At 43.1% G+C, this 25,694-nt stretch overlaps 2 protein-coding genes across 2 annotated transcripts in view; one reads left to right on the forward strand and one right to left on the reverse strand.

The window, feature by feature from the left end:
- Nucleotides 1–1,704: 1,704 nt before the first annotated feature.
- Nucleotides 1,705–4,917, reverse strand: PTRHD1 (peptidyl-tRNA hydrolase domain containing 1). The gene is made up of 2 exons (XM_003270586.3): nucleotides 4,594–4,917; nucleotides 1,705–2,037 (listed from the first exon to the last, which is right to left on the reverse strand). The coding sequence occupies exons 1-2, from the start codon at nucleotides 4,843–4,845 to the stop codon at nucleotides 1,867–1,869; spliced, it is 423 nt and encodes a 140-aa protein (XP_003270634.1). The 5' UTR covers nucleotides 4,846–4,917; the 3' UTR covers nucleotides 1,705–1,866.
- Nucleotides 4,583–25,694, forward strand: part of CENPO (centromere protein O) — a 29,591-nt gene continuing 8,479 nt past the window's right edge. Inside the window, exons 1-3 of the mRNA XM_003270585.4 lie at nucleotides 4,583–4,988; nucleotides 5,322–5,436; nucleotides 11,152–11,321. Of these exons, the coding sequence (XP_003270633.1) occupies nucleotides 5,391–5,436; nucleotides 11,152–11,321 (216 nt within the window). The 5' untranslated portion in view covers nucleotides 4,583–4,988; nucleotides 5,322–5,390. The remainder of the gene's footprint in view (nucleotides 4,989–5,321; nucleotides 5,437–11,151; nucleotides 11,322–25,694) is intronic.

Here is a 25,694-nt window from a genome sequence, read left to right on the forward strand (position 1 = left end):
GTGACCACCTTTCATAAAGGGAAATCTTTTTTTTTTTTTTTTTTTAGTAGAGGCAGTATTTCACCATGTTGGTCAGGCTGGTCTCAAACTCCTGACCTCAGGTGATCCACCCACCTCAGCCTCCCAAAGTGCTGGGATTACAGGCGTAAGCCACTGTACCGGGCCCATGAAGGGAAATCTTATCTGGGATCTTAGCAGAACATTATCTAAGGGGGACAGGTAATATCCATATAGATTCTCAGCTACCTGAGGGCAAAACTGTTTTATGCACAGCCTGCCACAGTAGACAAACAATAGATATCTGTTGAACAAATTACCCCTTATAAACTTTGCTCCACAGATATCTAAGCAATTTCTGTAGATGTGTCCAAATGTTTATAGAAATATTGTAAACGTACAGAGTGTTACAGATGTTCAGAGAAGGAACTATCATTTTTGGCTCGGTAAGAATTTTTGGCAGTGATAGCACTTGAGCTGGAAATAGTTTAAGTAAAGTCCAGGGGCAGGAAAGGGAGGGGAGGAGTAATAACATTGAACTCCCACGCCAGAGACCGGAGAACAGCAACTGGAGGGACTCTGTGGAAACATCAAGTTTGAATAAGGGAATAGAAGATTCAACTAAAAAGATAGGTAGGTGGCCGGGCACGGTAGCTCACACCTGTAATCCCAGCACTTTGGGAGTCTGAGGCTGGCGGATCACCTGAGGTCAGGAATTGGAGACCAGCTTGGCCAACACGGTGAAACCCCGTCTCTACCAAAAAAATACAAAAATTAGCCGGCTGTGGTGGCATGCACCTGTAATCCCAGCTACTCGGGAGGCTGAGGCAGGAGAATGGCTTGAACCCAGGAGGCGGAGGTTGCAGTGAGCAGAGATGGCGCCACTGCACTCCAGCTTGGGCAACAGAGACTCCATCTCGAAAAAACAAAAAAGATAGGTTTGAAATACACATGAGGAGGGCCTGAAGTCTAAGCTAAGGAGTGCTGGGATTACTCCATAGGCAGGGAGGAGCCTAGACTACACAGGTAGGTGTTCAGTCGTCCTGTCTGGTGGCAGAGCGGCTGCTGGATTGGAGCATCACGCTGGAGGTGAACAGACTGTGGGACACGCCAGTGAGCAAAATGAGAGGCTGACACAGGGCAGTGGCACTGAAATGACAAGAAAACAGCTGTAGTACTTGACAGATTTCATCGAATCTAATGAATCTGTATGTATGTACATATATATAGACACACACAAATTTTAACTTTTTATTAATCTTTATAGAGACAGTGTCTCACTCTCTTGCCCAGGCTGGAGTGCGGTGGCATGATTAGAACTGACCGTAACCTTGAACTCATGGGCTCAAGCGATCCTCCTGCCTTGGCTTCCCAAAACCCTGGGATTAACAGATGTGAGCCACCAAGCTGGCCAAATTTTAACATCTTTGTTATTGAAATACAAGTGTTTAATTTGCCCGCATTTTTTTTTAACAATACATAAAATCTTACCGCATCTTAAAGTTGATGTTGTCTTAGATTCAATGAAATGTGATAACTGGATGTGAATAAGAAGGAATTCAAAAGCAAAGTTTCAAACCCGGGTGACTGGAAGGGAGTTTCCTTGACCCCCATACGAGAGTGTAACCAAATCTTCTATTTGAGCAATGATCCCCAGACTATACTGCTCTCCCACCTTCCCCACTTGAACTTATTAATAAGACGAAGTAGTTATTAATGACAACTTTAATATGAACATGTGCTTAACCCTCAAGAAATTGTCACAACTGAAAGACAGGAGCAAGCTGACACTGCAAGGAGCACATGATGCTTTGGAATGGGTGGCCTGCTGTTGGATCCAGCTGGTATTCAAACCCATCAAAGCAGCGGTTATTTGAACAATCGGAACTTCTTCAAATACTGGCCCACTTCTTCCTTGGGGTAGGGCCGGAGAGCAATACAAGTGGCGATATTCTCTGGTTGCTCAAGCCACAGCAAGTGGTCAATGTTCTTCTGTTGCAGGGTCTCGGCCAGCTCCTTTAGGGTAGTCTCATCTGGGGCCTAAAGGAGAAGAACACAGAACACAAACTGAATAGCCCACTTAGGAAGTGTCAAAAGGCCAAAAAAGGTTTCGGGAGTCCTCTTAACTGAAAGTGGAGTAACAGCTTTATCAACGAGGGAGCTGCAGAGCAATGATGTCATTCCTTGGTGCACTGGGGAGGGGAGAGAGGCTTCATATTCCTGTTTAGAAAATGGAGATTTGTATCTTCCCTTGTGAGATGTTGTATGCCCAACATACACATGTGTAATGTGTAATTCTGCTCTACACATTTTCCAGCTCTCCTATGGCTGGCGCCCATAATTTTAAGTGCCTCTGACTTTAAGAGCTGCCTAGTGGAAGTTTTTTTTTGTTTTTTGTTTTTGTTTTTGTTTTCTTTTGAGACAGAGTCTTGCTCTGTTGCCCGGGCTAGAGTGCAGTGGCATGATATCAGCTCACTGCAGCCTCTGGCTCCCGAGTTCAAGCAATTCTCCTGCCTCAGCCTCCCGAGTAGCTGGGATTACAGGCGCACACCACCACACCTGGCTAATTTTTGTATTTTTAGTAGAGATGGGGTTTCACCATGTTGCCCAGGCTGGTCTGGAACTCCTGACCTCAAGCGATCCACCCGCCTAGGCCTCCCAAAGTGCTAGGATTACAGGCGTGAGCCACTGTGCCCAGCCCCTAGTGGAAGGATTTCTAAAAGCACATCCACTTCCACTTCCCTCCACCCCTCCCACTCTACCTCACTGAAACCTAGAGGGGTTTTCCTTCTGCTGGGATGGCTCCCACTTGTTTATTAAAGGGAGAGTACAATATTCTCTAACATACTTCTGAAATCATTTCTGGGTCATCCTTACTGCCAATTTACCCATGCTGAATCCCATTCCAGGAAGTATTAAAACGATCACTCAGAAAATTATTATTTTTGTGTTATTTTGCATACAGTTTATCTCTTACCTATGAAGGCAGAAGCCACTAAGATAATCAGAGGCTTGTTTTAATAAATTAGAGAATGCCAGTATTGCTACTCTTAACCTGCTGAGTTCTTCTGGCAGAGCTCTGCTGAGGACTCATCAGCTTCGTGAGCCTCGGGCAGCAGCATAGTATAGTGAGATACGGTGAGTCTCTGGAATCAGACTACTGGACTCCAAACTCTTGCTGACTGTGTGATCGTGGATAAGTTAGGTGACTTCGCTGGCCTCTTCGTCCCTTTATAAAACAGGAATAATGCTTCCTAGTGGGGATCAATGAAATTAGGCTCAGACCTGTGCCTGGCACACACTAAGCACTCAATAAATGTAGTTAATCCTGGTATTTTCTAATATTTTATTGGCCCTTCTGACTACAGCAGCACCTCAATGTAATCAGTAGCGACTCCTAAGTCCCTTTCTTGAGTCATGACTAACAACTAAGAATCATGAGACCCTCTTTTAAACTCAGGGGAGTCACTTAATCCCTGAAGGCTTCAGAGAGTTTCACCTGCGACAAGAGGAGCCTGACCTGATTTCTTGAGACCTCTTACTAGGAAGAAAATCTAAGTGAAAATCCAGCAGCTTCTGTTCTGCCTACACAGATTCTCATGGCATTTTTCCTACAGGTTACCGCTTGATGTTTCACTATCCAGCAGCAATTTTTCTCTTGAAAGATAATCTGTCTTTGCCAGTTACCCATGAAGGGATTACTCCACCCCTCCACCTGAGTTCTGGCTTAATTACTTTAAAGCCGTTTTTCCTTATTATAAAACATGTGCTTAAGGTAGAAAATTTTTAAAATACAGATAAGCATTAGGAAATAACCAAAATCTCACCATGCACCACTTAATATGTAGATCTATTTCTTTAGTTTTTCCTTTCAAAGTCTTGATCATTCTGTATATATAGTGCAGTTAGCTTCGCATCATGAGCACTCTTCCAGACCACTAAATATGCTTCAAAAACGTAAGGACTCCCATGAATATCCTTGTGCAAAGCTCTTTGGGTGCATCTGATTATTTTCTTAGGCTACATCTCTAGCAGCAGGAGAGAGAGTCGAAGGGTAAAGGTGAGATTTGTTTGGTCAGCTGCAAACAGAACCTGACTGCTATTTTAAAAGGTGTACCGATTTACGCCCCTGGTGCCTGGTCTATCCGAAGCTAGGTTCAATTTATACTAAGGTTTTTAGTATTTATTTTCAAATAATTTGGCGTCCTACCCAGGTAAATACTCAGTTTGACTTCACTCTGCACTGTCCCCACGGCGAAAGGAGCTCGCTCTGTCCCTTCGGGCTCGGTTTTGCTGGAGGACAGCACTTCGGGGCATGGCTTTAAAAAGTTGGCCAGTGCACAGGCGGAACAGCGGGGACACAGGAGCCACCACTTTACCGCGAGCCCAGAAGGGGGCGGAGGACTGCTGTCCACAATTCACACAGCCAAGTCCTTTCCAAGGGCGCACCTCCAGGGAAATAGCTCCAGTCTAAACGTTAAGGATCACCCCAACTCCCGCCGCACCCACTCCCGGCAGCTAGGCCTTTGGACCGAAGGCCACACCCACTTCCGCCCTCGACGTCTCAGCACCTCCCCCTCCGCCCGAGTGCCTCACCTCGAGGACCACCTTGCGCATGCGCCCCAGCTCTTGGAGGTAAGCGGCTGTGTGAGGGTGGTCGCGGTGAGTGTGCAAGGCCGCGGTGGCCGCGTGACAAGCCTGCGCTACCAGTGCGCCCGCCGGCCAGGAGAACGGAGCTTGTGATAGATCCTTTCGTAACACCAAGTATTGTACCAGGACCTGCGGCTCCGCCCCAGAGGCCGCCATCTTCCTGACCACCCCAAAGGCCGGACCTACTCCCCGGTGCATCCTGGGATCAGGGCGGGGCCCTGAGCGCCGCCATGCTTTTGTACGGCAGGATCGCAAAGCACGCCGGGACCTGTTGGTTTGGTTTTGAAGACGTGGATGGCGGGAATTCTCGCTACTGGCCTGGGTGAGCTAGAAGGGAGAAGGTAGGGGAAAAACCCATTGTCGGACCGGACCGTGGCCAGGGTGGCGGGCTGAACGGCCTTCTTAAAACTCCTTCCGTGGCCGGGAAGCCCGCTGGACCAGAGTAGCCGTGGCCTCGGGAGCGCGCCGGGGCCGCGGGATGGGCGCGGGGGTGGACGTGGACTCTGCTGGCCCGGACGCTGGGAGAGGGCGGGCGGCTCAGGAAAGGGGATTCTAGCCGTGACATTTGTGTCATCCGCGGCCCAGGGGTTGTGCCTGAGTGGTGTGTGCCCTGCCGTCTGGGTTTGAATGGGACTAGATGTGATATGACTCTGTTGCCATTTTTCTTTTATCAGCAAGGACATCGAGGTCCCTATCACCGCTTGCCTAGGCAACTTTATGGGAAGGCCTTTGGGAATCCTGAGATGGAGCAGGCGAACCCTTTACGTCCAGATGGCGAGTCCAAAGGAGGTATTCAGAGGGTCGCCGCTTTCCCCTTCCTACTGCTGCCCAAAGATGACCCGCAGGCTGAGAGAGCTCTTTCCTCCTGGAACTGACGTGGGACCTGGCCTGTTTGGGAGCAGAATGATGAAAGGAACTAACATTGAAGACAAAGGGACAGGCAGCCAAGATTATTCCAGGAGGAAAAATGGCTTCGTTTCTAGGCTCCCACCCTTTTTGAGACGGATAAGTTGCATCCATCTTATGCTCAGTGTTGATATTCTGAACTGCGGTTCTAGCCAGGGAGGTCCCTTTCCCTCCCCGGATTTTTTGGGCCATGTATGCATTACTCCTGCGGGAGAGCCGATGCAGGGCGTTGACTTTAGTGCTGGTTAGAACTGGTTTTGTGTCTTGGCTCTGCCATGATAAATATTGTGACCTTAGGCAAGTCACTTTATTCTCTGCCTCTGTTTCTTCATCTGGAAAATGGAGGTGAAAATAGCACTGTAGTTGTGGTTGTGGAAAAAGTATTTCTTTTGTGGTGGAAAAGTATTTAATTCACACTTTTCAAGTGAAGCATTTAGCACATGTCTAATATATAGGAAATACTCAATGAAAGGCTTAATTCTTTACATACTTTGTAAGTGTCGTAAAATGTAGAAGGTGTTTAAAGAATGCTTTATTAGAGTTGCTTACAATTATGAAACTACTACTTTTACTTAGTCCTTAGTCAGTCCTTTGGAAACTGAGATTTGCGTCTGAATTTCTGTCCAGGAGTGAGTTGCTTTCTTCGTTATTGTCCAGTCATATTTGTGGACAGCTCTGGTTTTGTGTGACTTTATGTCCTGTGCTACTAATACGTTTTAGAACTTTGAAATACTTAATCAAGCCTGATGCCTAAATCCAAAGGGTTCTACATTAGTACTTTGGGAAAACTTGCCGTAAAACCTAACTTAAAAAATAACTCTACAGTTTTAAAAAGAATTTTTGAGCGTGTCAGTGAATTTGGTGATCCTATTTTTCTCTGGGCCATCGTTATCATTGATAACTGTGGAGTAACTATATTCAGCTTAAGATGACTTAAGCTGAGACTTTAGGTAATAAAAGTATATGGGGTAAGATTCATTGTTACTTTAAGACTAAAAATAAGTTTGGTGACTTTATGTAGTGGAAACATGCTACACTCAGGAGTAACCTGTTCTCTAGTCTAGGCCTAATTTTGTTTCTGTTAAAATAAGCGATGAGGTGGAAGTTTTGGATTATCAAGAGACTTAGACCAGTCTCCTTATTCTCTACCCAAAACAGTGTTTAAACATTAAGCTGTTACCCATACTGGTTTTATCCCTCTGCTTGTGTGATTTCAGCCTTTTGCTTATTATTTGAATTCTCCCCACTCATTTAAGAAGGAAGGACGTAGAATTTTAGTTGCAACCAGATGATTTATTCAAATAGGCGGGGATTTTGCCCTTTTTTGGGACAAAGCTGACCGGATAGCATGAGATGCAATCATAACTTCCAAGGTAAAGCAGGCCCAGCAGATACATTCCCTCTTTTCTGTAGTAGCAACGCTAAACAACAACGCCACCCCCTTGGTATAGAGGGAATCAGGTCGGTAAAGAAGCTGGGCAGGTTTGAGAGCCTGAGAGGAGAGCTGTGTGGAAGTGCCTAGAGAAGGAGCAGCATGGTACTGTTTTGAACACCTACTTATCTCAGAAACTTTGGGAACATTGATATCTCCTGTTTTAGTAATACAGAATTCCCATAAAGTAGAATTTGGTGAGGCATCTCCTCTACCACCCAAAATTAATCTATGTGTGTGTGCTTTTCAGATCACCTCCTGGTTGGACATTAAATAATTTTTGTAAGCTCCGTGAGGACAGGGACTTCATTTTGCCACCATAGTATGAACCGCTTCCAGCATGGTCCTTGGTCCATAGTAGATTCTCAATACATAGTTGTTGGATAAATAGAGATTTGTGAATAAAGCAGTTAATCACGTGCTAATTATTAGGACTAATTTATTTAATTAGAATTTTGGTTTCTCACGATTATTATTGCAGTAATGTGGATTTTTCTGTGGACATGGGCCAAGTGAATATAATCTCCAAGAGTGTCATGCCTGGTTGTCCGTGTTTCGGTAAATATTTCTGGAGTGTTGGCCGGGCACGGTGGCTCACGCCTGTAATCCCAGCACTTTGGGAGGCCAAAGCAGGCGGATCACAAGGTCAGGAGTTCAAGGCCAGCCTGGCCAACATAGTGAAACCCCGTCTCTACTAAAAATACAAAAATTAGCCGGGCATGGTGGTGCGTGCCTGTAGTCCCAGCTAATCGGGAGGCTGAAGCAGGAGAATTGCTTGAACCTGGGAGGTGTAGGTTGCAGTGAGCCAAGATCACACCAGTGCACTCCAACTTGGGCAACAGAGTGAAATTTCATCTCAAAAAAAAAAAAAAAAAACCCAAACCATTTCCGGAGTGTTTACCGTGTGTCAGACATGGTGCTAGGGTTAAGGGATCCATGGGTGAACACAAATGCACACAGCCCCTGATTTTGGAACTTCAAGGTTCAGTGGGAAAGATAAGCAAATCAAATAATCACACTAATGAATATACAATTTAAACTATACTGGCCAGGTGCGGTGGCTCACGCCTGTAATCCTAGCACTTTGGGAAGCCGAGGTGGGAGGATCACTTGAGCTCAGGAGTTTGAGACCAGCCTGGGAAACATAGGGAGACCCCATCTCTTTTATTTAAAAAAACAAAAACAAAAAAACTGTAGTATTGTCTGGGAAGGATCTTTGAGAGCTTATGAGCTGGCACCTGACCTTGTTCTGAAGGTGCTACAAAGGTTTCCCTGAGGAAATGCTGCTTGCATTGAGTGCTCACTAGCTAGAGTAGCTGCAGGTGAAGGTGGATAAGGGGCGGCTGTGGAAGAGCCTTTGGTGTGTGTGTTGGGGGTGGGAGGATCAGGTCAGTAAAGAAGCTGGGTGGGTTTGAGGGCCTGAGAGGAGGCCTGTGTGGAAGTGCCTAGAGAAGGAGCAGCATGATACTGATGAGGGTAGGAGAGATCTAGAGGCCAGTAGGCCTCGTAGGCAGTGTGAAGTCATCGAAGGACTTTAGCCAGCTGGATGACGCGATCCAGTTTAGATTTCAAAATATGCCTGCAGTGTATGGGCCACCTAGGAAACTTGTAATAGCCCAGAAATGTTGGTAGCTTGAACTACAATGGTGGCATTGCAGATGGGGAAAATGGAAATATTTTAGAGATACTAGGAATGTATATTCAATAGGATTTGGTAAAGGATTGGGACTGGGGCAGGGAGAAGGTGTAAGGAAGAAAGTACCTGGTTTACACAGCTATAGATGGATAATGGTTCCAGTTACTGAGGGGTTTGGAAGAGGAGATGATGAATTCAGTCTTGGACATGTTGATTGTCAGGTTGCTGTAAGTCTTCCAAGAAGGCAGGTGGATGTTCTGCTTTCTCAAGAAGCAGGAGAGAGGTATAAGCTAGAGATACATATTTGTGAGGTGTTGATATGTATGGCCATTAAGGTTGTGGGTACTGATGAGATTTCTTCTGGAAAGAAGAGGTCTTAGGACGGAGCTCTGGAAAATTTCAGCATTTAATGGTCAAGGAGGAGAGTAGGAGCCTTCAAAGCAGAAAGTGGGGTCAGAGACGTAAAATGTAAGTGTCACAAAAATAAGTTGTCTCCTGTTCATCACTGTGTTCCCGGTGCCTGAAATAGTACTTGGCACAAAACAGATGCTTAATAAACATCTGTTGAACAAGGCAAACCAAGAGGCTGGTATGCTAAGATTCAAAGGAAAAGAGAGTTTCGTGAAGGTGGTGATCAGTGGGAGCATATAGTGCTGGGAGGTGAGATGAGGGAGCTTGAAAAATGTCCTTTGGGTTCAGCAACATGGACATCACTGTTGATCTTAGAGTGGTTTTGTAAAATATTGGGAACAGAAGTGAGTTTCAAGTGGGTTGAGGTATGAGTCACAGGCAAGGAAATGGAGAAAGTGAGTACAGGTTGAGCACTGAAAATCCAAAATCTGAAATACTCCAAAATCTGAAGCTTTTTGGGCACTGACATGATGGTCAAAGGAAATACTTATTTCCAGTTTTGGATTTTCAGATATGGGATGTTCAGCCAGTAAGTGTAATGCAAATACTCCCAATTCCGAAATCCGAAACACCTCTAGTCCCAAAACTTTCAGTTACTCAACTTGCATGGACGACTCTTTTAAGTCGTTTTCCTGGAAAGGAAAGGGGAGAAAAGGGAGATAGTAGCAGAAGGGGATTTGTGGGCAAGAATAGGCCTGTGAGTGTATGAAATAGTGTGGGGGGTGTGTGTGTGTGTATATATGAGTGTGTGTGTGTTTGAAGACAGTTGAGACTTGAGCGTGTGTGGAAGGGAAATGAACACAGCAGAGAAAAGGGTAACTGATCATCTAGGGTTTCTGAGAAACCAAGAGGGGATAGGCCTCAATGAGTAAAACAGGATAATTTTGCATATAGTGCGTGTCTGTTTCTATTTGATCTCACACAATTTTTTTTTTTTTTGGGACGGAGTTTGTTGCCCAGGCTGAAGTGCAGTGGCATGATCTCGGCTCACTGCAGGCTCCGCCTCCCGAGTTCACGCCATTCTCCTGCCTCAGCCTCCTGAGTAGCTGGGACTACAGGTGCCCGCCACCACGCCCAGCTAATTTTTTGTGTTTTTGGTAGAGACGGGGTTTCACCGTGTTAGCCAGGATGGTCTTGATGTCCTGACCTCGTGATCCACCTGCCTCGGCCTCCAAAAGTGCTGGGATTACAGGCGTGAGCCACACTGTACCCAGCCCGATTTCACATAATTTTTTTAATGGTTTTATTAGCCATAAAAACCATAAGAGGTTTCTAGTCTTAATTGGATAGGTGAATGAGGTAAGTTTTTGGATTCCATCCCAAGGCAAGGAAAGAAGATTAAGGTTTTCATATATGTTTATCCATATGAACCCTACAAAATAGATGCTGGGTGTACTTAAGAAGCTCGATTAAATAAAGTCTGGGGCTTTCCTTTTTTTTTTTTTTTTTTTTTTTTTTTTTGAGACAGTCTTGCTCTGTCCCCCAGGCTGGAGTGCAATGGCGCGATCTTGGCTCGCTGCAACCTCTGCCTCCCGCATTCAAACAATTCTCCTGCCTCAGCCTCCCGAGTAGCTGGGATTACAGGCACGTGCCACCACGCCCGGCTAATTTTTTGTATTTTTAGTAGAGATGGGGTTTTGCCATGTTGGCCAGGCTGGTCTCGAACTCCTGACCTCAGGTGATCCACCCACCTCGGCCCCCCAGAATGCTGAGATTATAAGTGTGAGCCACGGCCCTCGGCTGTGAGAGGGCTTCTCTCCAGCCTGTGGTAAAGCTAGAGGATCATCCTTTACACACTAGAGATGTGGATTTGCGATAAACTGCAGACCTAGATAATAAGACACTGCTGCCTGATCAGCATGTGATAATTCATATCCTCTCTCTGGCTGTCTTTGAGGAGGATCCTGTTTTACTTCACTCTCCAACCTAGGAGGTTGATGATCTTTGATTTCAATTGTTAGCGCCACTGGTTTTATAAATTGACAGATATCTAACAATTCAGCTGGCCACAAAGTTCTGGTAAGAAAAAAAGAGTCACTTGTTCTTCCCTGAGATGCTTCCTGTTGCCACAGTGAGAAATCCTCAGCTTCTCGTAAAATTCTCCTTTTACTCTCCTTAGGTGTTTTAGCTCACTTGGAAAGGCTAGAGACCCAAGTGAGCAGATCCCATAAACAGTCTGAAGAGCTTCAGAGCATTCAGGCCCAGGAAGGTGCTCTTGGAACCAAGATTCATAAACTAAGGCATCTGCGAGATGAGCTGAGGGCTGCGGTGCGGCACCGGCGAGCCAGTGTGAGTAGAAGGGTGGTATCAGCAGTTCCTTTAGAATATAATGAACAAACGTGATTTGGGAATTGGTGAATTGGCCATTTTTTATAATGTGTTTTACTTGTGATCTTACTGGATTGATTGCAGTCCTTGATCCCTCAAATGATCAGACCTGTAGAGTTTGGCCAGGCACGGTGGCTCATGCCTGTAATCCTAGCACTTTGAAAGGCGAGGCAGGCCTATCGCCTGTGGTCAGGTGTTTGAGACCAGCCTGGCCAACATGGCGAAACCCCATCTCTCCTAGAAATACAAAAATTAGCTGGGCATGGAGGCTGGCGCCTGTAATCCCAGCTACTCAGGAGGCTGAGGCACGAATTGCACCTGGGAGGCGGAGGTTGCAGTGATCTGAGATCGAGCCACTGCACTCCAGCCTGGGAAACAGAGTGAGACTCCGTCTCAAAAAAACAAAAATCCGGTACAGTTACAGTGAATATCACCTAACAATTTTTTTTACTTTTTAATTTTTATTTTTTTTATTATACTTTAAGTTTTAGGGTACATGTGCACAACGTGTAGGTTTGTTACATGTGTATGCATGTGCCATGTTGATGTGCTGCACCCATTAACTCTTCATTTAACATTAGGTATATCTCCTAATGCTGTCCCTCCCCCCTCCCCCACCCCACAACAGGCCCGGGTATGTGATGTTCCCCTTCCTGTGTCCATGTGTTCTCATTGTTCAGTTCCCACCTATGAGTGAGAACATGTGGTGTTTGGTTTTTTCTCCTTGCGATAGTTTGCTGAGAATGATGGTTTCCAGCTTCATCCATGTCCCTACAAAGGACATGAACTCATCCTTTTTTATGGCCGCATAGTATTCCATGGTGTATATGTGCCACATTTTCTTAATCCAGTCTATCATTGTTGGACATTTGGGTTGGTTCCAAGTCTTTGCTATTGTGAATAGTGCCTCAATAAACATACGTGTGCATGTGTCTTTATAGCAGCATGTTTTATAATCCTTTGGGTATATACCCAGTAATGGGATGTCTGGGGTCAAATGATATTTCTAGTTCTAGATCCCTGAGGAATCGCCACACTGACTTCCACAATGGTTGAACTAGTTTACAGTCCCACCAACAGTGTAAAAGTGTTCCTATTTCCCCACATCCTCTCCAGCACCTGTTGTTTCCTGACTTTTTAATGATTGCCATTCTAACTGGTATGAGATGGTATCTCATTGTGGCTTTGATTTGCATTTCTCTGATGGCCAGTGATGATGAGCATTTTTTCATGTGCCTTTTGGCTGTATAAATGTCTTCTTTTGAGAAGTGTCTGTTCATATCCTTTACCCACTTTTTGATGGGGTTGTTTGTTTTTTTTCTTGTAAATTTGTTTGAGTTCATTGTAGATTCTGGATATTAGCCCTTTGTCAGATGAGTAGATTGCAAAAATTTTCTCCCATTCTGTAGGTTGCCTGTTCACTCTGATGGTAGTTTCTTTTGCTGTGTAGAAGCTCTTTAGTTTAATTAGATCCCATTTGTCAATTTTGGCTTTTGTTGCCATTGCTTTTGGTGTTTTAGACATGAAGTCCTTGCCCATGCCTGTGTCCTGAATGGTATTGCCTAGGTTTTCTTCTAGGATTTTTATGGTTTTTAGATCTAACATTTAAGTCTTTAATCCATCTTGAATTAATTTTTGTATAAGGTATAAGGAAGGGATCCAGTTTCAGCTTTCTACATATGGCTAGCCAGTTTTCCCAGCACCATTTATTAAATAGGGAATCCTTTCCCCATTTCTTGTTTTTGTCAGGTTTGTCAAAGATCAGATAGTTGTAGATATGCGGCATTATTTCTGAGAGTCTATATCTCTGTTTTGGTACCAGTACCATGCTGTTCTGGTTACTATAGCCTTGTAGTATAGTTTGAAGTCAGGTAGCGTGATGCCTCCAGCTTTGTTCTTTTGGCTTAGGAGTGACTTGGCGATGCGGGCTCTTTTTTGGTTCCATATGAACTTTAAAGTAGTTTTTTCCAATTCTGTGAAGAAAGTCATTGGTAGCTTGATGGGGATGGCATTGAATCTATAAATTACCTTGGGCAGTATGGCCATTTTCACTATATTGATTCTTCCTACCCATGAGCATGGAATGTTCTTCCATTTGTTTGTATCCTCTTTTATTTCATTGAGCAGTGATTTGTAGTTCTCCTTGAAGAGGTCCTTCACGTCCCTTGTAAGTTGGATTCCTAGGTATTTTATTCTGTTTGAAGCAATTGTGAATGGGAGTTCACTCATGATTTGGCTCTCTGTTTGTCTGTTATTGGTGTATAAGAATGCTTGTGATTTTTGCACATTGATTTTGTATCCTGAGACTTTGCTGAAGTTGCCTATCAGCTTAAGGAGATTTTGGGCTGAGATGATGGGGTTTTCTAGATATACAATCATGTCATCTGCAAACAGGGACAACTTAACTTCCTCTTTTCCTAATTGAATACCCTTTATTTCCTTCTCCTGCCTAATTGCCCTGACCAGAACTTCCAACACTTTGTTGAATAGGAGTGGTGAGAGAGGGCATCGTTGTCTTGTGCCAATTTTCAAAGGGAATGCTTCCAGTTTTTGTCCATTCAGTATGATATTGGCTCTGGGTTTGTCATAGATAGCTCTTACTATTTTGAGATACGTCCCATCAATACCTAATTTATTGAGAGTTTTTAGCATGAAGGTTGTTAAATTTTATCAAAGGCCTTTTCTGCATCTATTGAGATAAACATGTGGTTTTTGTCTTTGGTTCTGTTTATATGCTGGATTACGTTTATTGATTTTCGTATGTTTAACCAGCCTTGCATCCCAGGGATGAAGCCCACTTGATCATGGTGGATAAGCTTTTTGATGTGCTGCTGGATTCGGTTTGCCAGTATTTTATTGAGGATTTTGGCATCGATGTTCATCAGGGATATTGGTCTAAAATTCTCTTTTTTTGTTGTGTCTCTGCCAGGCTTTGGTATCAGGATGATGCTGGCCTCATAAAATGAGTTAGGGAGGATTCCCTCTTTTTCTATTGATTGGAATAGTTTCAGAAGGAATGGTACCAGCTTCTCTTTGTATACACCTCTGGTAGAATTCAGCTGTGAATCTATCTGGTCCTGGACTTTTTTTGGTTGGTAGGCTATTAATTATTGCCTTAATTTCAGAGCCTGTTATTGAATTCAGAGATTCAACTTCTTCCTGGTTTAGTCTTGGGAGGGTGTATGTGTTGAGGAGTTTATCCATTTCTTCTAGATTTTCTAGTTTATTTGCGTAGAGGTGTTTATAGTATTCTCTGATGGTAGTTTGTATTTCTGTGGGATCAGTGGTGATACCCCTTTATCATTTTTTATTGCATCTATTTGATTCTTCTCTCTTTTCTTCTTTATTAGTCTTGCTAGCGGTCTATCAAATTTGTTGATCTTTTCAAAAAACCAGCTCCTGGATTCATTGATTTTTTTGAAGGGTTTTTTGTGTCTCTATTTCCTTCAGTTCTGCTCTGATCTTAGTTATTTCTTGCCTTCTGCTAGCTTTTGAATGTGTTTGCTCTTGCTTCTCTAGTTCTTTTAATTGTGATGTTAGGGTGTCAATTTTAGATCTTTCCTGCTTTCTCTTGTAGGCATTTAGTGCTATAAATTTCCGTCTACACACTGCTTTGAATGTGTCCCAGAGATTCTGGTATGTTGTGTCTTTGTTCTCGTTGGTTTCAAAGAACATCTGTATTTCTGCCTTCGTTTCATTATGTACCCAGTAGTCATTCAGGAGCAGGTTGTTCAGTTTCCATGTAGTTGAGTGGTTTTGAGTGAGTTTCTTAATCCTGAGTTCTAGTTTGATGCACTGTGGTCTGAGAGACAGTTTGTTATCATTTCTGTTATTTTACATTTGCTGAGGAGTGCTTTATTTCCAACCATGTGGTCAATTTTGGAATAGGTGTAGTGCTGAAAAGAATGTATATTCTGTTGATTTGGGGTGGAGAGTTCTGTAGATGTCTATTAGGTCCGCTTTGTGCAGAGCTGAGTTCAGTTCCTGGATATCCTTGTTAACTTTCTGTCTCGTTGATCTGTCTAATGTTGACAGTGGGGTGTTAAAGTCTCCCATTATTATTGTGTGGGAGTCTAAGTCTCTTTGTAGGTCACTCAGGACTTGCTTTATGAATCTGGGTGCTCCTGTATTGGGTGCATATATATTTAGGATAGTTAGCTCTTCTTGTTGAATTGATCCCTTTACCATTATGTAATGGCCTTCTTTGTCTCTTTTGATCTTTGTTGGTTGAAAGTCTGTTTTATCAGAGACTAGGATTGCAACTCCTGCCTTTTTTTGTTTTCCATTTGCCTGGTAGATCTTCCTCCATCCTTTTATTTTGAGCCTATGTGTGTCTCTGCACATGAGATGGGTTTCCCGAATACAGCACACAGATGGGTCTTGACTCTTTATCCAATTTGCCAGTCTGTGTCTTTTAATTGGAGCATTTAGCCCATTTACATTTAAGGTTAATATTGTTATGTGTGAATTTGATCCTGTCATGATGTTAGCTGGTTATTTCGCTCGTTAGTTGATACAGTTTCTTCCTAGCCTCGATGGTCTTTACAATTTGGCATGTTTTTGCAGTGGCTGGTACTGGTTGTTCCTTTCCATGTTTAGTGCTTCCTTCAGGAGCTCTTTTAGGGCAGGCCTGATGGTGACAAAATCTCTCAGCATTTGCTTGTCTGTAAAGGATTTTATTTCTCCTTCACTTATGAAGCTTAGTTTGGCTGGATATGAAATTCTGGGTTGAAAATTCTTCTCTTTAAGAATGTTGAATATTGGCCCCCACTGTCTTCTGGCTTGTAGAGTTTCTGCCAAGAGATCAGCTGTTAGTCTGACGGGCTTCCTTTTGTGGGTAACCCGACCTTTCTCTCTGGCCGCCCTTAACATTTTTTCCTTCATTTCAACTTTGGTGAATCTGACAATTATGTGTCTTGGAGTTGCTCTTCTCGAGGAGTATCTTTGTGGCGTTCTCTGTAGTTCCTGAATGTGAATAATGGCCTGCCTTGCTAGACTGGGGAAGTTCTCCTGGATAATATCCTGCAGAGTGTTTTCCAACTTGGTTCCATTCTCCCTGTCACTTTCAGGTACACCAATCAGACGTAGATTTGGTCTTTTCACATAGTCCCGTATTTCTTGGAGGCTTTGTTCATTTCTTTTTATTCTTTTTTCTCTAAACTTCTCTTCTCGCTTCATTTCATTCATTTCATCTTCCATCACTGATACTCTTTCTTCCAGTTGATCGAATCGGCTACTGAGGCTTGTGCATTCGTCACGTAGTTCTCGTGCCATGGTTTTCAGCTCCATCAGGTCCTTTAAGGACTTCTTGCATTGGTTATTCTACTTAGCCATTCGTCTAATTTTTTTTCAATGTTTTTAACTTCTTTGCCATGGGTTCGAACTTCCTCCTTTAGCTCAGAGTAGTTTGATCATCTGAAGCCTTCTTGTCTCAACTTGTCAAAGTCGTTCTCCATCCAGCTTTGTTCCATTGCTGGTGAGGAGCTGCATTCCTTTGGAGGAGGAGAGGCACTCTGATTTTTAGAGTTTCCAGTTTTTCTGCTCTGTTTTTTCCCCATCTTTGTGGTTTTATCTACCTTTGGTCTTTGATGATGGTGACGTAAAGATAGGGTTTTGGTGTGGATGTCCTTTCTGTTTGTTAGTTTTCCTTCTAACAGTCAGGACCCTCAGCTGCAGGTCTGTTGGATTTTGCTGGAGGTCCCCTCCAGACCCTGTTTGCCTGGGTATCAGCAGCGGAGGCTGTAGAACAGCAGATATTGGTGAACAGCAAATGTTGCTGCCTGATCGTTCCTCTGGAAGTTTTGTCTCAGAGGAGTACCCGGCTATGTGAGGTGTCAGTCCGCCCCTATTGGTGGGTGCCTCCCAGTTAGGCTACTCGGGGGTCAGGGACCCATTTGAGGAGGCAGTCTGTCCGTTCTCAGATCTCCAGCTGCGTGCTGGGAGAATCACTACTCTCTTCAAAGCTGTCAGACGGGGACATTGAAGTCTGCAGAGTTTTCTGCTGCCTTTTGTTTGGCTATGCCCTGCCCCCAGAGGTGGAGTCTACAGAGGCAGGCAGGCAGGCCTCCTTGAGCTGTGGTGGGCTCCACCCAGTTCGAGCTTCCCAGTGGCTTTGTTTACCTACTCAAGCCTTAGCAATGGCGGGCACCCCTCCCCCAGCCTCGCTGCCGCCTTGCAGTTTGATCTCAGCCTGTTGTGCTAGCAATCAGCGAGGCTCCGTGGGCTTAGGACCCTCCAAGCCAGGCGTGGGATATAATCTCCTGGTGTGCCGTTTGCTAAGACCGTTGGAAAAGGGCAGTATTAGGGTGGGAGTGACCCGATTTTCCAGGTACCGTCTGTCACCCCTTTCTTTGACTAGGAAAGAGAATTCCCTGCCCCCTTGCGCTTCCCGGGTGAGGCGATGCCTTGCCTTGCTTTGGCTCACACTCGGTGTGCTGCACCCACTGTCCTGCACCCATATTCCGACACTCCCCAGTGAGATGAACCCGGTACCTCAGTTGGAAATGCAGAAATCACCCGTCTTCTGCGTCGCTCACGCCGGGAGCTGTAGACTGGGGCTGTTCCTATTCGGCCTTCTTGGCTTCACCCCCTCACCTAACATTTGTCAGGCACTACTGGTAAGCCAGGGAAGTTCTTCCTGACAGGTTCTTAACCTGCCCTAATAAACACCTAAGTTTGTTACCTCAGTCGTATACATGTTTGGTATATGCCTGGTAGAATTGCTAGGTCATAGGATATGCATATTAGGTTTAGTAAATACTGCCAGTTTTTGAAAGTGATTGTACTAGTTTTACATTCCCAGCAATAGTTGTATAAGATTTCCATTGTTTTGCATTTTTACCAATACTTGAAGTGGCCTGCCTTGAGTTGTTGATACTTTTGTCATTTTTGACATCTGTCACCCAGACTCAACCTCCTAGGGAGCTTGACCCTTCCCTTTTTTCAGTTTTCTCTCTAGCCTAGGTTCAGTCAGCAAGACCTATCAGATTTTTCTTTTATATTGCCTTTGTCCTTCCTCCATTGCCACAGCTCAAATATTAGCCATATATGGAGTAAATATCAGGTGATTTGGATACCAGGATTATGACAGTAGTCTGCCAGTTGGTGCATCTTCTAGTATTTCTGCTTTTCCAATAAATCCTGCACAGCCAAGAAAATGCTTCATGAAGCACCGCACCATTGCTCTGCTCAAAAGCCGTCAACAACCCTTCATTGCCCATGAGGTATCAGCCTTCCATCCCCCTCTTCCTTTTCCACCTATACCTCTCTTCCTTCCTCCCTTCTTCCCTTCTTTTTTTTTAATTAAAGTGTAATATATATGAAGTGCACTATGACAGAGATTAAAGTATAGAGCATTACCAATACCAGAAGCCTCCAGTTTGCCTCTTCCTAGTCATTTCTCTCAAGGTACCCACCATTCTGATTTCTGTCACCATACATAGGTTTTACCTGATTTTGAACTTTATATAAATGTTAAAAAGTACAAACTCCTATGTCTGGCTTCTCTTGCTGAATGTTCTGACTGTGAGATTCACCTACACTCTGCTTATAGTGCTCATTTTTTTAATTGCTATATAGCAATTCTGTTTTATGAGTATACTACATTTATTTACCCATTCTACTGTGATGACATTTGGGTTATTGGGGTTATTTCACTTTGGGACAATTATGAATGTTGCCGCTGTTAACATTTTGTGTGTTTCTGTCCTTTGGTATAAAAATATACACTTATATATTGGGTATATGCCTAATAGAATTGTTGGTTCATAGGATATGTGCATGTTAGGTTTAGTAAATTCTGGCAGTTTTTGAAAGTGATTACACCAGTTTTACATTCCCAGCAATAGTGTTAAAGATTTCCATTGTCTTGCATTTTTACCAATACTTGCTATTGTCAGTTTTAAAAATTTGTCATTCTGGTGGGAGTGTAATAATATCTCATTTTGGATTGAATTTGCATTTGCTTCATAACCAGTGATGGTGAATCCCTGTATTGAACATTTGAAAATCTGTTGCGAAGTGTGCTTTATTCAAGGCTTTTGTGAAATTTTTATTAGGTCGTCCATCTATTAAGTTGTAGAAATCTTTACATATTTTGAATGAGTTATTTGTTGGGTATCTGTATTAGAGTCTTCCTTAGACTGTGGCTTGTCTTTTCACTCTCTAATGGTGTCTTGTGATGAAAATCTTTGTTTTAATGAAGTTTGATTTTGGAATTAAACTTTATTCTTAGTGCCCTTGTTTCTTGTTTTTTTTTTTTTGGAGACAGAGTCTCACTCAGTCGCCCAGGCTGGAGTGCAATGGCGTGGTCTCGGCTCACTGCAAGCTCCGCCTCCCGGGTTCACGCCATTCTCCTGCCTCAGCCTCCCACGTAGCTGGGACTACAGGCGCCTACCACCACACCCGGCTGATTTTTTTGTACTTTTTTTTTTTAGTAGACACCGGGTTTCACCGTGTTAGCCAGGATGGTCTCGACCTTCTGACCTTGTGATCCGCCTGCCTCGGCCTCCCAAAGTGCTGGGATTACAGGCGTGAGCCACCCCGCCTGGCCGTTTCTTATTTAATAAATCTTTGTCTAACTTAAGATCATGCTGATCTTTTCCAGGTATTTTCTGGGTTTTTTTATTTTTATTTTTTTGATTTTGAGACAGAGTCTCACTTTGTTGCCCAGGCTGGAGTGCAGTGGCACGATCTGGCACCCTCCGCCTCCTGGGTTCAAGAGATTCTTCTGCCTCAGCTTCCCGAGTAGCTGGGATTATGGGCATGCGCCCAGCTAATTTTTATATTTTTAGTAGAGACGGGGTTTCACCATGTTGGCCAGGCTAGTCTCGAACTCCTGACCTCAGGTTATCCACCCGCCTCAGCCTCCCAAAGTGCTGGGATTACAGGCGTGAGCTGCCTCGCCTGGCCAGGAAATAAAAGAGCCACACGGCTCTTTTATTTATAGTTTGTGAAGAGTTTTAATCATGATATTATGATATTAAATTTTCTCAGATATTTTTACTGCATATATTAAGGGAATCATATGTTTTCTCCCTTATTTTATTAATTTGTGATATATATTGTTTGCTGTTTAAATGATAAATTGCCCTCACATTCTCATAGTAAGCCTAATTTGGTTTGATGTATCATCTTTTTAATATAATGCTAAATCTGACTTGCTGATATTAGTTATTAGAACTTTTGCATCTAAATTCATGAGAGAGATTGCCCTATGATTTTTTTGTAGTAACTTTGTCAGGTTTTGGCATCAAGTTTTATGTTGCTCTCAGAAAGCAGGTTGAGAGACATTTTCCTTTTTTTTTTTTTTCTATTCTTTGAAAGACTTTATATAAAATTGGTGTTATTTTTTCTTACATTTTGATAAGGAATTCCCTGGTGAAGCTCTTTGGGCCTTCTCTGTGCGAAGGTTTTAATTTCCGATCCAATTTCTTTGATCAGCATAAGCTGTTCAGATTTCCTGTTTCTTCTTGGGTCACTTTTGGTATGTTGCATTTTGCAGTTTGTTCATTTTATGTAAACTCTCACATTTAAAGTTTGAAATTTTTAAAAAAACAGCCTAGTGTCTTGAGTAGGATGGATCAGTGATGTTGTCTCATTTTTAATTCTGATATTCGTCATTTGTGCTTGCTGTCACTCCATTTCCGTCTCCTCGATCAGTCTTCGTGTGTTTTATCACTTTTGTCCCTTTTTTCAAAGAACCAACTTTCGGCTTTGCTGATTTTCTCTCATTCATTTATTTTGTATTTTCATTGATTTCTGCTCATTACTATTTCCTTCCATTACTCTGAATTTTAGTTGTTCCTTTAGCTTCTTGAGATGAATACTTTATTGATATCTTTTAGTCTTCTTTTCTCTTAAATACATTTAAAGTTAAAAATTTTCCCTCTAACCACAGGTTTAAATGTGTCCCACAAGTTTTTCTTTTTCTTTTTCTTTTTTTTATTGTATTTTTTCTTTTGTTTTTGTTTTTTGTATTTTTTTTCCTTTTATACCCCACAAGTTTTGATATATTTTCATTATCATTTCAATTCAATATTATTAATTTCCATTGTGTTATCTTCTTTGGCCCACGAATTTGTTTTATAAGTGTACAATTAATTTCCAAAAATTTGGGTATTTGGTTTTTTAAGTTACTAATTTATAGCTTAATTCCATATGGTCAGAGAATATGACTCAGCATGTGGTCAGTTTTTGTAAATATTCCATGTGCATTAAATGTGGATTTTGCATTTGTTGGCTTTTCTATATATATCAAACAGGCCTAGTGTGTTCATCATGTTGTTTAAATATCTTAGATCCTTAGCTGGGTGTGGTGGCACATGCCTGTAATCCCAGCTACTTGGGAGGCTGAGGCAGGAGAATCACTTGAACCTGGGAGGCGGAGGTTGCAGTGAGCCAAGATCATGTCACTCCACTCCAGCCTGGGCAACAGAGTGAAACCCTGTCTCAAAAAAATAAAAACTTACATTCTTATTGATTTACTTGTCTACTTGTTTTATTACTGAAATAGATTTTTTAAAATCTCCCACTGTGATTGTAGATGAGTTTTTCCCCTTTTATTCTGTGTTTCTGTATATATTGGGTAGAAACAAATTTAAGATTACTGTATCTTCCTGATTTAGTTGGCTTTTTATTATGAAATATTCCTTTTAACTTTTAATTAAACTTCTTGCCTTAAAATCTATTTTGATATTGGCCGGGTGCGGTGGCTCACGCCTGTAATCCCAGCCCTTTGTGAGACTAGGGTGAAAGGATCTTTTGAGCCTAGGAGTTTGAGATCAGCCTGGGCAACATAGTGAGAGCCCCCTATCTTTAAAACAAAATTAAAAATTAAAAAAAAAATTTACTTTGATGAATCCTAGTACAATAGTAACTTTTGGTTAACGTTTGCAGGGTAAGGTATTTTTTTTTTTTTTTTGAGATGGAGTTTTGCTCTTGTCACCCTGGCTGGAGTACAGTGGTGCCATCTCGGCTCACTGGAACCTCTGCCTCCCGGGTTCAAGCGATTCTCCTGCCTCAGCCTCCCAAGTAACTGGGACTAGAGGTGCTTGCCATCACGCTCAGCTAATTTTTGTATTTTTAGTAGAGATGGGGTTTCACCACGTTGGCCAGGCTGGTCTCGAACTCCTGACCTCAGGTGATCTGCCCGCCTTGGCCTCCCAAAGTGCTGGGATTACAGGTGTGAGCCACCACGCCTGGCCTGCAGGGTAAAGTTTTTCTGTCTTTCTGCTTCCAATCTTTAAGTGACCTTACGTTTAAGGTATTCTTCTTGTAAGTAGCATATAGTTAGATATTTTTAATCCCTCTTGACAATTGTTGTCTATTATTATTATTTATTATTGCTATTTTTTTGAGACAGAGTCTCATTCTGTCACCCAGGCTGGAGTGCAGTGGCGAGATCTCAGCTCACTACAATTTCTGCCTCCTGGCTTCAAGTGATTCTCATGCCTCAGCCTCCCAAGTAGGTGGGACTACAGACGTGCACCACCATGCTTGGCTAATTTTTGTATTTTTAGTAGAGACGGGTTTCACCATGTTGGCCAGGCTGGTCTTGAACTCCTGGCCTCAAGTGATCTGCCGGTCCTGGCCTGCCAAAGTGCTGGGATTATAGGTGTGAGCCACTATGCCTGGCCAATGTTTATCTTTTAATTGGAGTATTTAGTCCATGAACTTTTTTTTTTTTTTTTTTTTGAGACGGAGCCTCGCTCTGTCACCCAGGCTGGAGTGCAGCGGCACTATCTCAGCTCACTGCAACCTCTGCTTCCCAGTTCAAGCGATTCTCCTGCCTCAGCCTCCTGAGTAGCTGGGATTACAGGTGCCCGCCACCACACCCAACTAATTTTTTGTTTTTTGTTTTTTTGAGACGGAGTCTCGCTCTGTCGCCCAGGCTGGAGTGCAGTGGTGCGGTCTCGGCTCACTGCAAGCTCTGCCTCCTGGGTTCATGCCATTCTCCTGCCTCAGCCTCCCAAGTAGCTGGGACTACAGGCACCCACCACCACGCCTGGCCAATTTTTTGTATTTTTAGTAGAGACGGGGTTTCACCATGTTGGCCAGTCTGGTCTCGAGCTCCTGACCTCATGATCCGCCTGCTTTGGCCTCCCAAAGTGCTGGAATTACAGGCATGAGCCACCATGCCTGGCAAGTCCATGAACTTTTAATGTGATTACTGATCTATTTGGATCTCAATCTACCATAGTATTTTATTGTCTTATTTGTCACGTATAGTCAACATTCCTTTAGCGTTAGACACGTATTTACCCTTTTCAGTGCTCTTCATTTCCACATTTTCTTCAATGCCACACATGCAATTATTTTCTTTCAGTTAAGTAGCTCCTTTTGGTACTTCTTTTGGTATTGCTGGCAGTAAAATCTCTATATTTGTTTGTCTGAAGACATCTTTATTTCACTATGTTTTTTATTTTTTAAGAGTATATTTGTTGAGTATATAATTAGATATTAGAATTTATTTTCTTTCAAACTTTATATCATTCTGTTGTCTTCTAGGGCCATAGTATCTTGTCAGGTGTGAAGTGTTGGCCTTATTAGTCAGGTGTTAATCTTATGTTTGTGAATATAATATGTCTTTCTCTTCGGGCTTAAGATTCTCTTTGTCTTTGGTTTTTAGCAACTTTAGATCAGTGTGGCTAAGCATGATTTTTTTTATCCTGCTTGGTGCTTGTAAAGCTTCTTTAATTGATGTTTTTCATCTCTTTTACAACATTGGCCAATATCTCTTTAAATAGTGCATCTTCTCATTTTTTCTCTATTTCTGGGGCTCCCGTGTATGGGTGTTTTGTGTTTTTTTGTTTTTTCTGTGACCTATGTCTTACTAATTTTCTAATCTTATTTTTTTCTCTGTACTTTAATCTGGATATGAAAATATGCCCTATTTTCTACTCCACCTAAGATCTTATTTGTCTAGTTGGCTTTTAAATCTATTAAAATTCTAATTTGAGTTACTGTATTTTTTTTTGGTTCTAAGATTTCCATCTGGTTCTTTTCTTTATAGATTCCAGCTCTTTGGTCTGAGTTTCCATCTTTTAGCCTGTTTTAATGGCCATGCCCCATCATTCAAATAGCTGAATCCCCTGGCATCATTCTGTTGTCTTCTTTTTCCTCTTGGCTTTCAGTCATCTGTTTCTCTTTCCTGGTATGCCTGTAGTTTTTTTTTTTTTTTTTAATTCAATGATGAGTATTGTGTATGGAAAAATATATGGAGGCCAGGCACAGTGGCTCACACCTGTAATCCCAGCACTTTGGGAGGCCAAGGCGGGTGCATCATCTAAGGTCAGGAGTTCGAGACCAGCCTGGCCAATATGGTGAAACCCCGTCTCTACTGAAAATACAAAAATTAGCCAGGTGTGGTGGCACACACCTGTAATCCCAGCTACTCAGGAGGCTGAGGCAGGAGAATCACTTGAACCCAGGAGGCAGAGATTGCAGTGAGCTGAGATCGTGCCATTGCACTCCAGCCTGGGTAACAAGAGCAAAACTCTGTCTGGAAAAAAGAAAGAAGAAAAGAAAAATATATGGGTTCTGAGTATGTTATCTTCTTCCAGAGGAAATTTTAGTCTTTTTCTGGCAAGTAGATAGTGTATGGGCACATCACCTTATTCAGTTGAGGTGGTCTATTTCCGGTGTCCCTTATTCCTAGGGCGTAGCTTTTTTTAGGACCTTCAACTGAAAGTTTGGGAGTGTGTTGGAGATGGGTTTGTTAAGGCTCCTCTTCCCTGGCAGGCCCTGAAATCCACATTTTGTTTTAGCAAAATCTCTGCTTGGCTTTTTCCCCTTTAGCAGCTTCTTTCCGTTTGGTTTCAGAGTCCCTAGTCACACCTGTGCAGTTCAGGAATTAGCAAATGCCAGGAGGGCAGATTGCGAGCAGAACGTTGAGTTCCCTTTTCTGTGGGATCTTGGCCCGTAGAAAGTCTGCTTTGATACCATTAATGTCCAGTGTTTGTTCCGGATGAGACTGCTGCAGAGTCTAGTTTACGCCTTTCTATGTGGCCCAGTGTGCCTTCATGTGAATAAGGAAATGCTCTGAGGCCAGAGGCTGCAGGGAAGCCAGCTGACTTCAGAGCATTTGTCAGTACTCTCCAGTACTGGCTATTTGGATCCTTTTGGAATGCCTTCAAACCATTTGCTCTCTTCGCTTATTTCTTTTTGATATTTTATCCAGCTTGCATAGTTGTTCCCAGAGGGCGGGTCAGCCTGGTACCTTCTGCTGGGCCATAGCTAGCAGTGTAAGCCTTGGAGCTCTGAAACCCCACACTGTCCAAGCCCAACTTACACAGCCTTGCCTCTTCACAGCCACCTGTTTTGTCCACCCTGTGC

Source organism: Nomascus leucogenys, chromosome 19 (assembly GCF_006542625.1).
Source record: "Nomascus leucogenys isolate Asia chromosome 19, Asia_NLE_v1, whole genome shotgun sequence".
Classification (NCBI taxonomy): Eukaryota; Metazoa; Chordata; class Mammalia; order Primates; family Hylobatidae; genus Nomascus; species Nomascus leucogenys.

What these genes read in the sequence shown, in the direction of transcription:
- PTRHD1 (XM_003270586.3), bottom strand. Translation starts at nt 4,845, where the DNA reads ATGCACCGGGGAGTAGGTCCGGCCTTTGGGGTGGTCAGGAAGATGGCG. An exon ending in TGCGCAAGGTGGTCCTCGAG is followed by an intron (nt 2,038 to 4,593) that starts GTGAGGCACTCG and finishes CTTCTCCTTTAG; the next exon opens with GCCCCAGATGAGACTACCCT.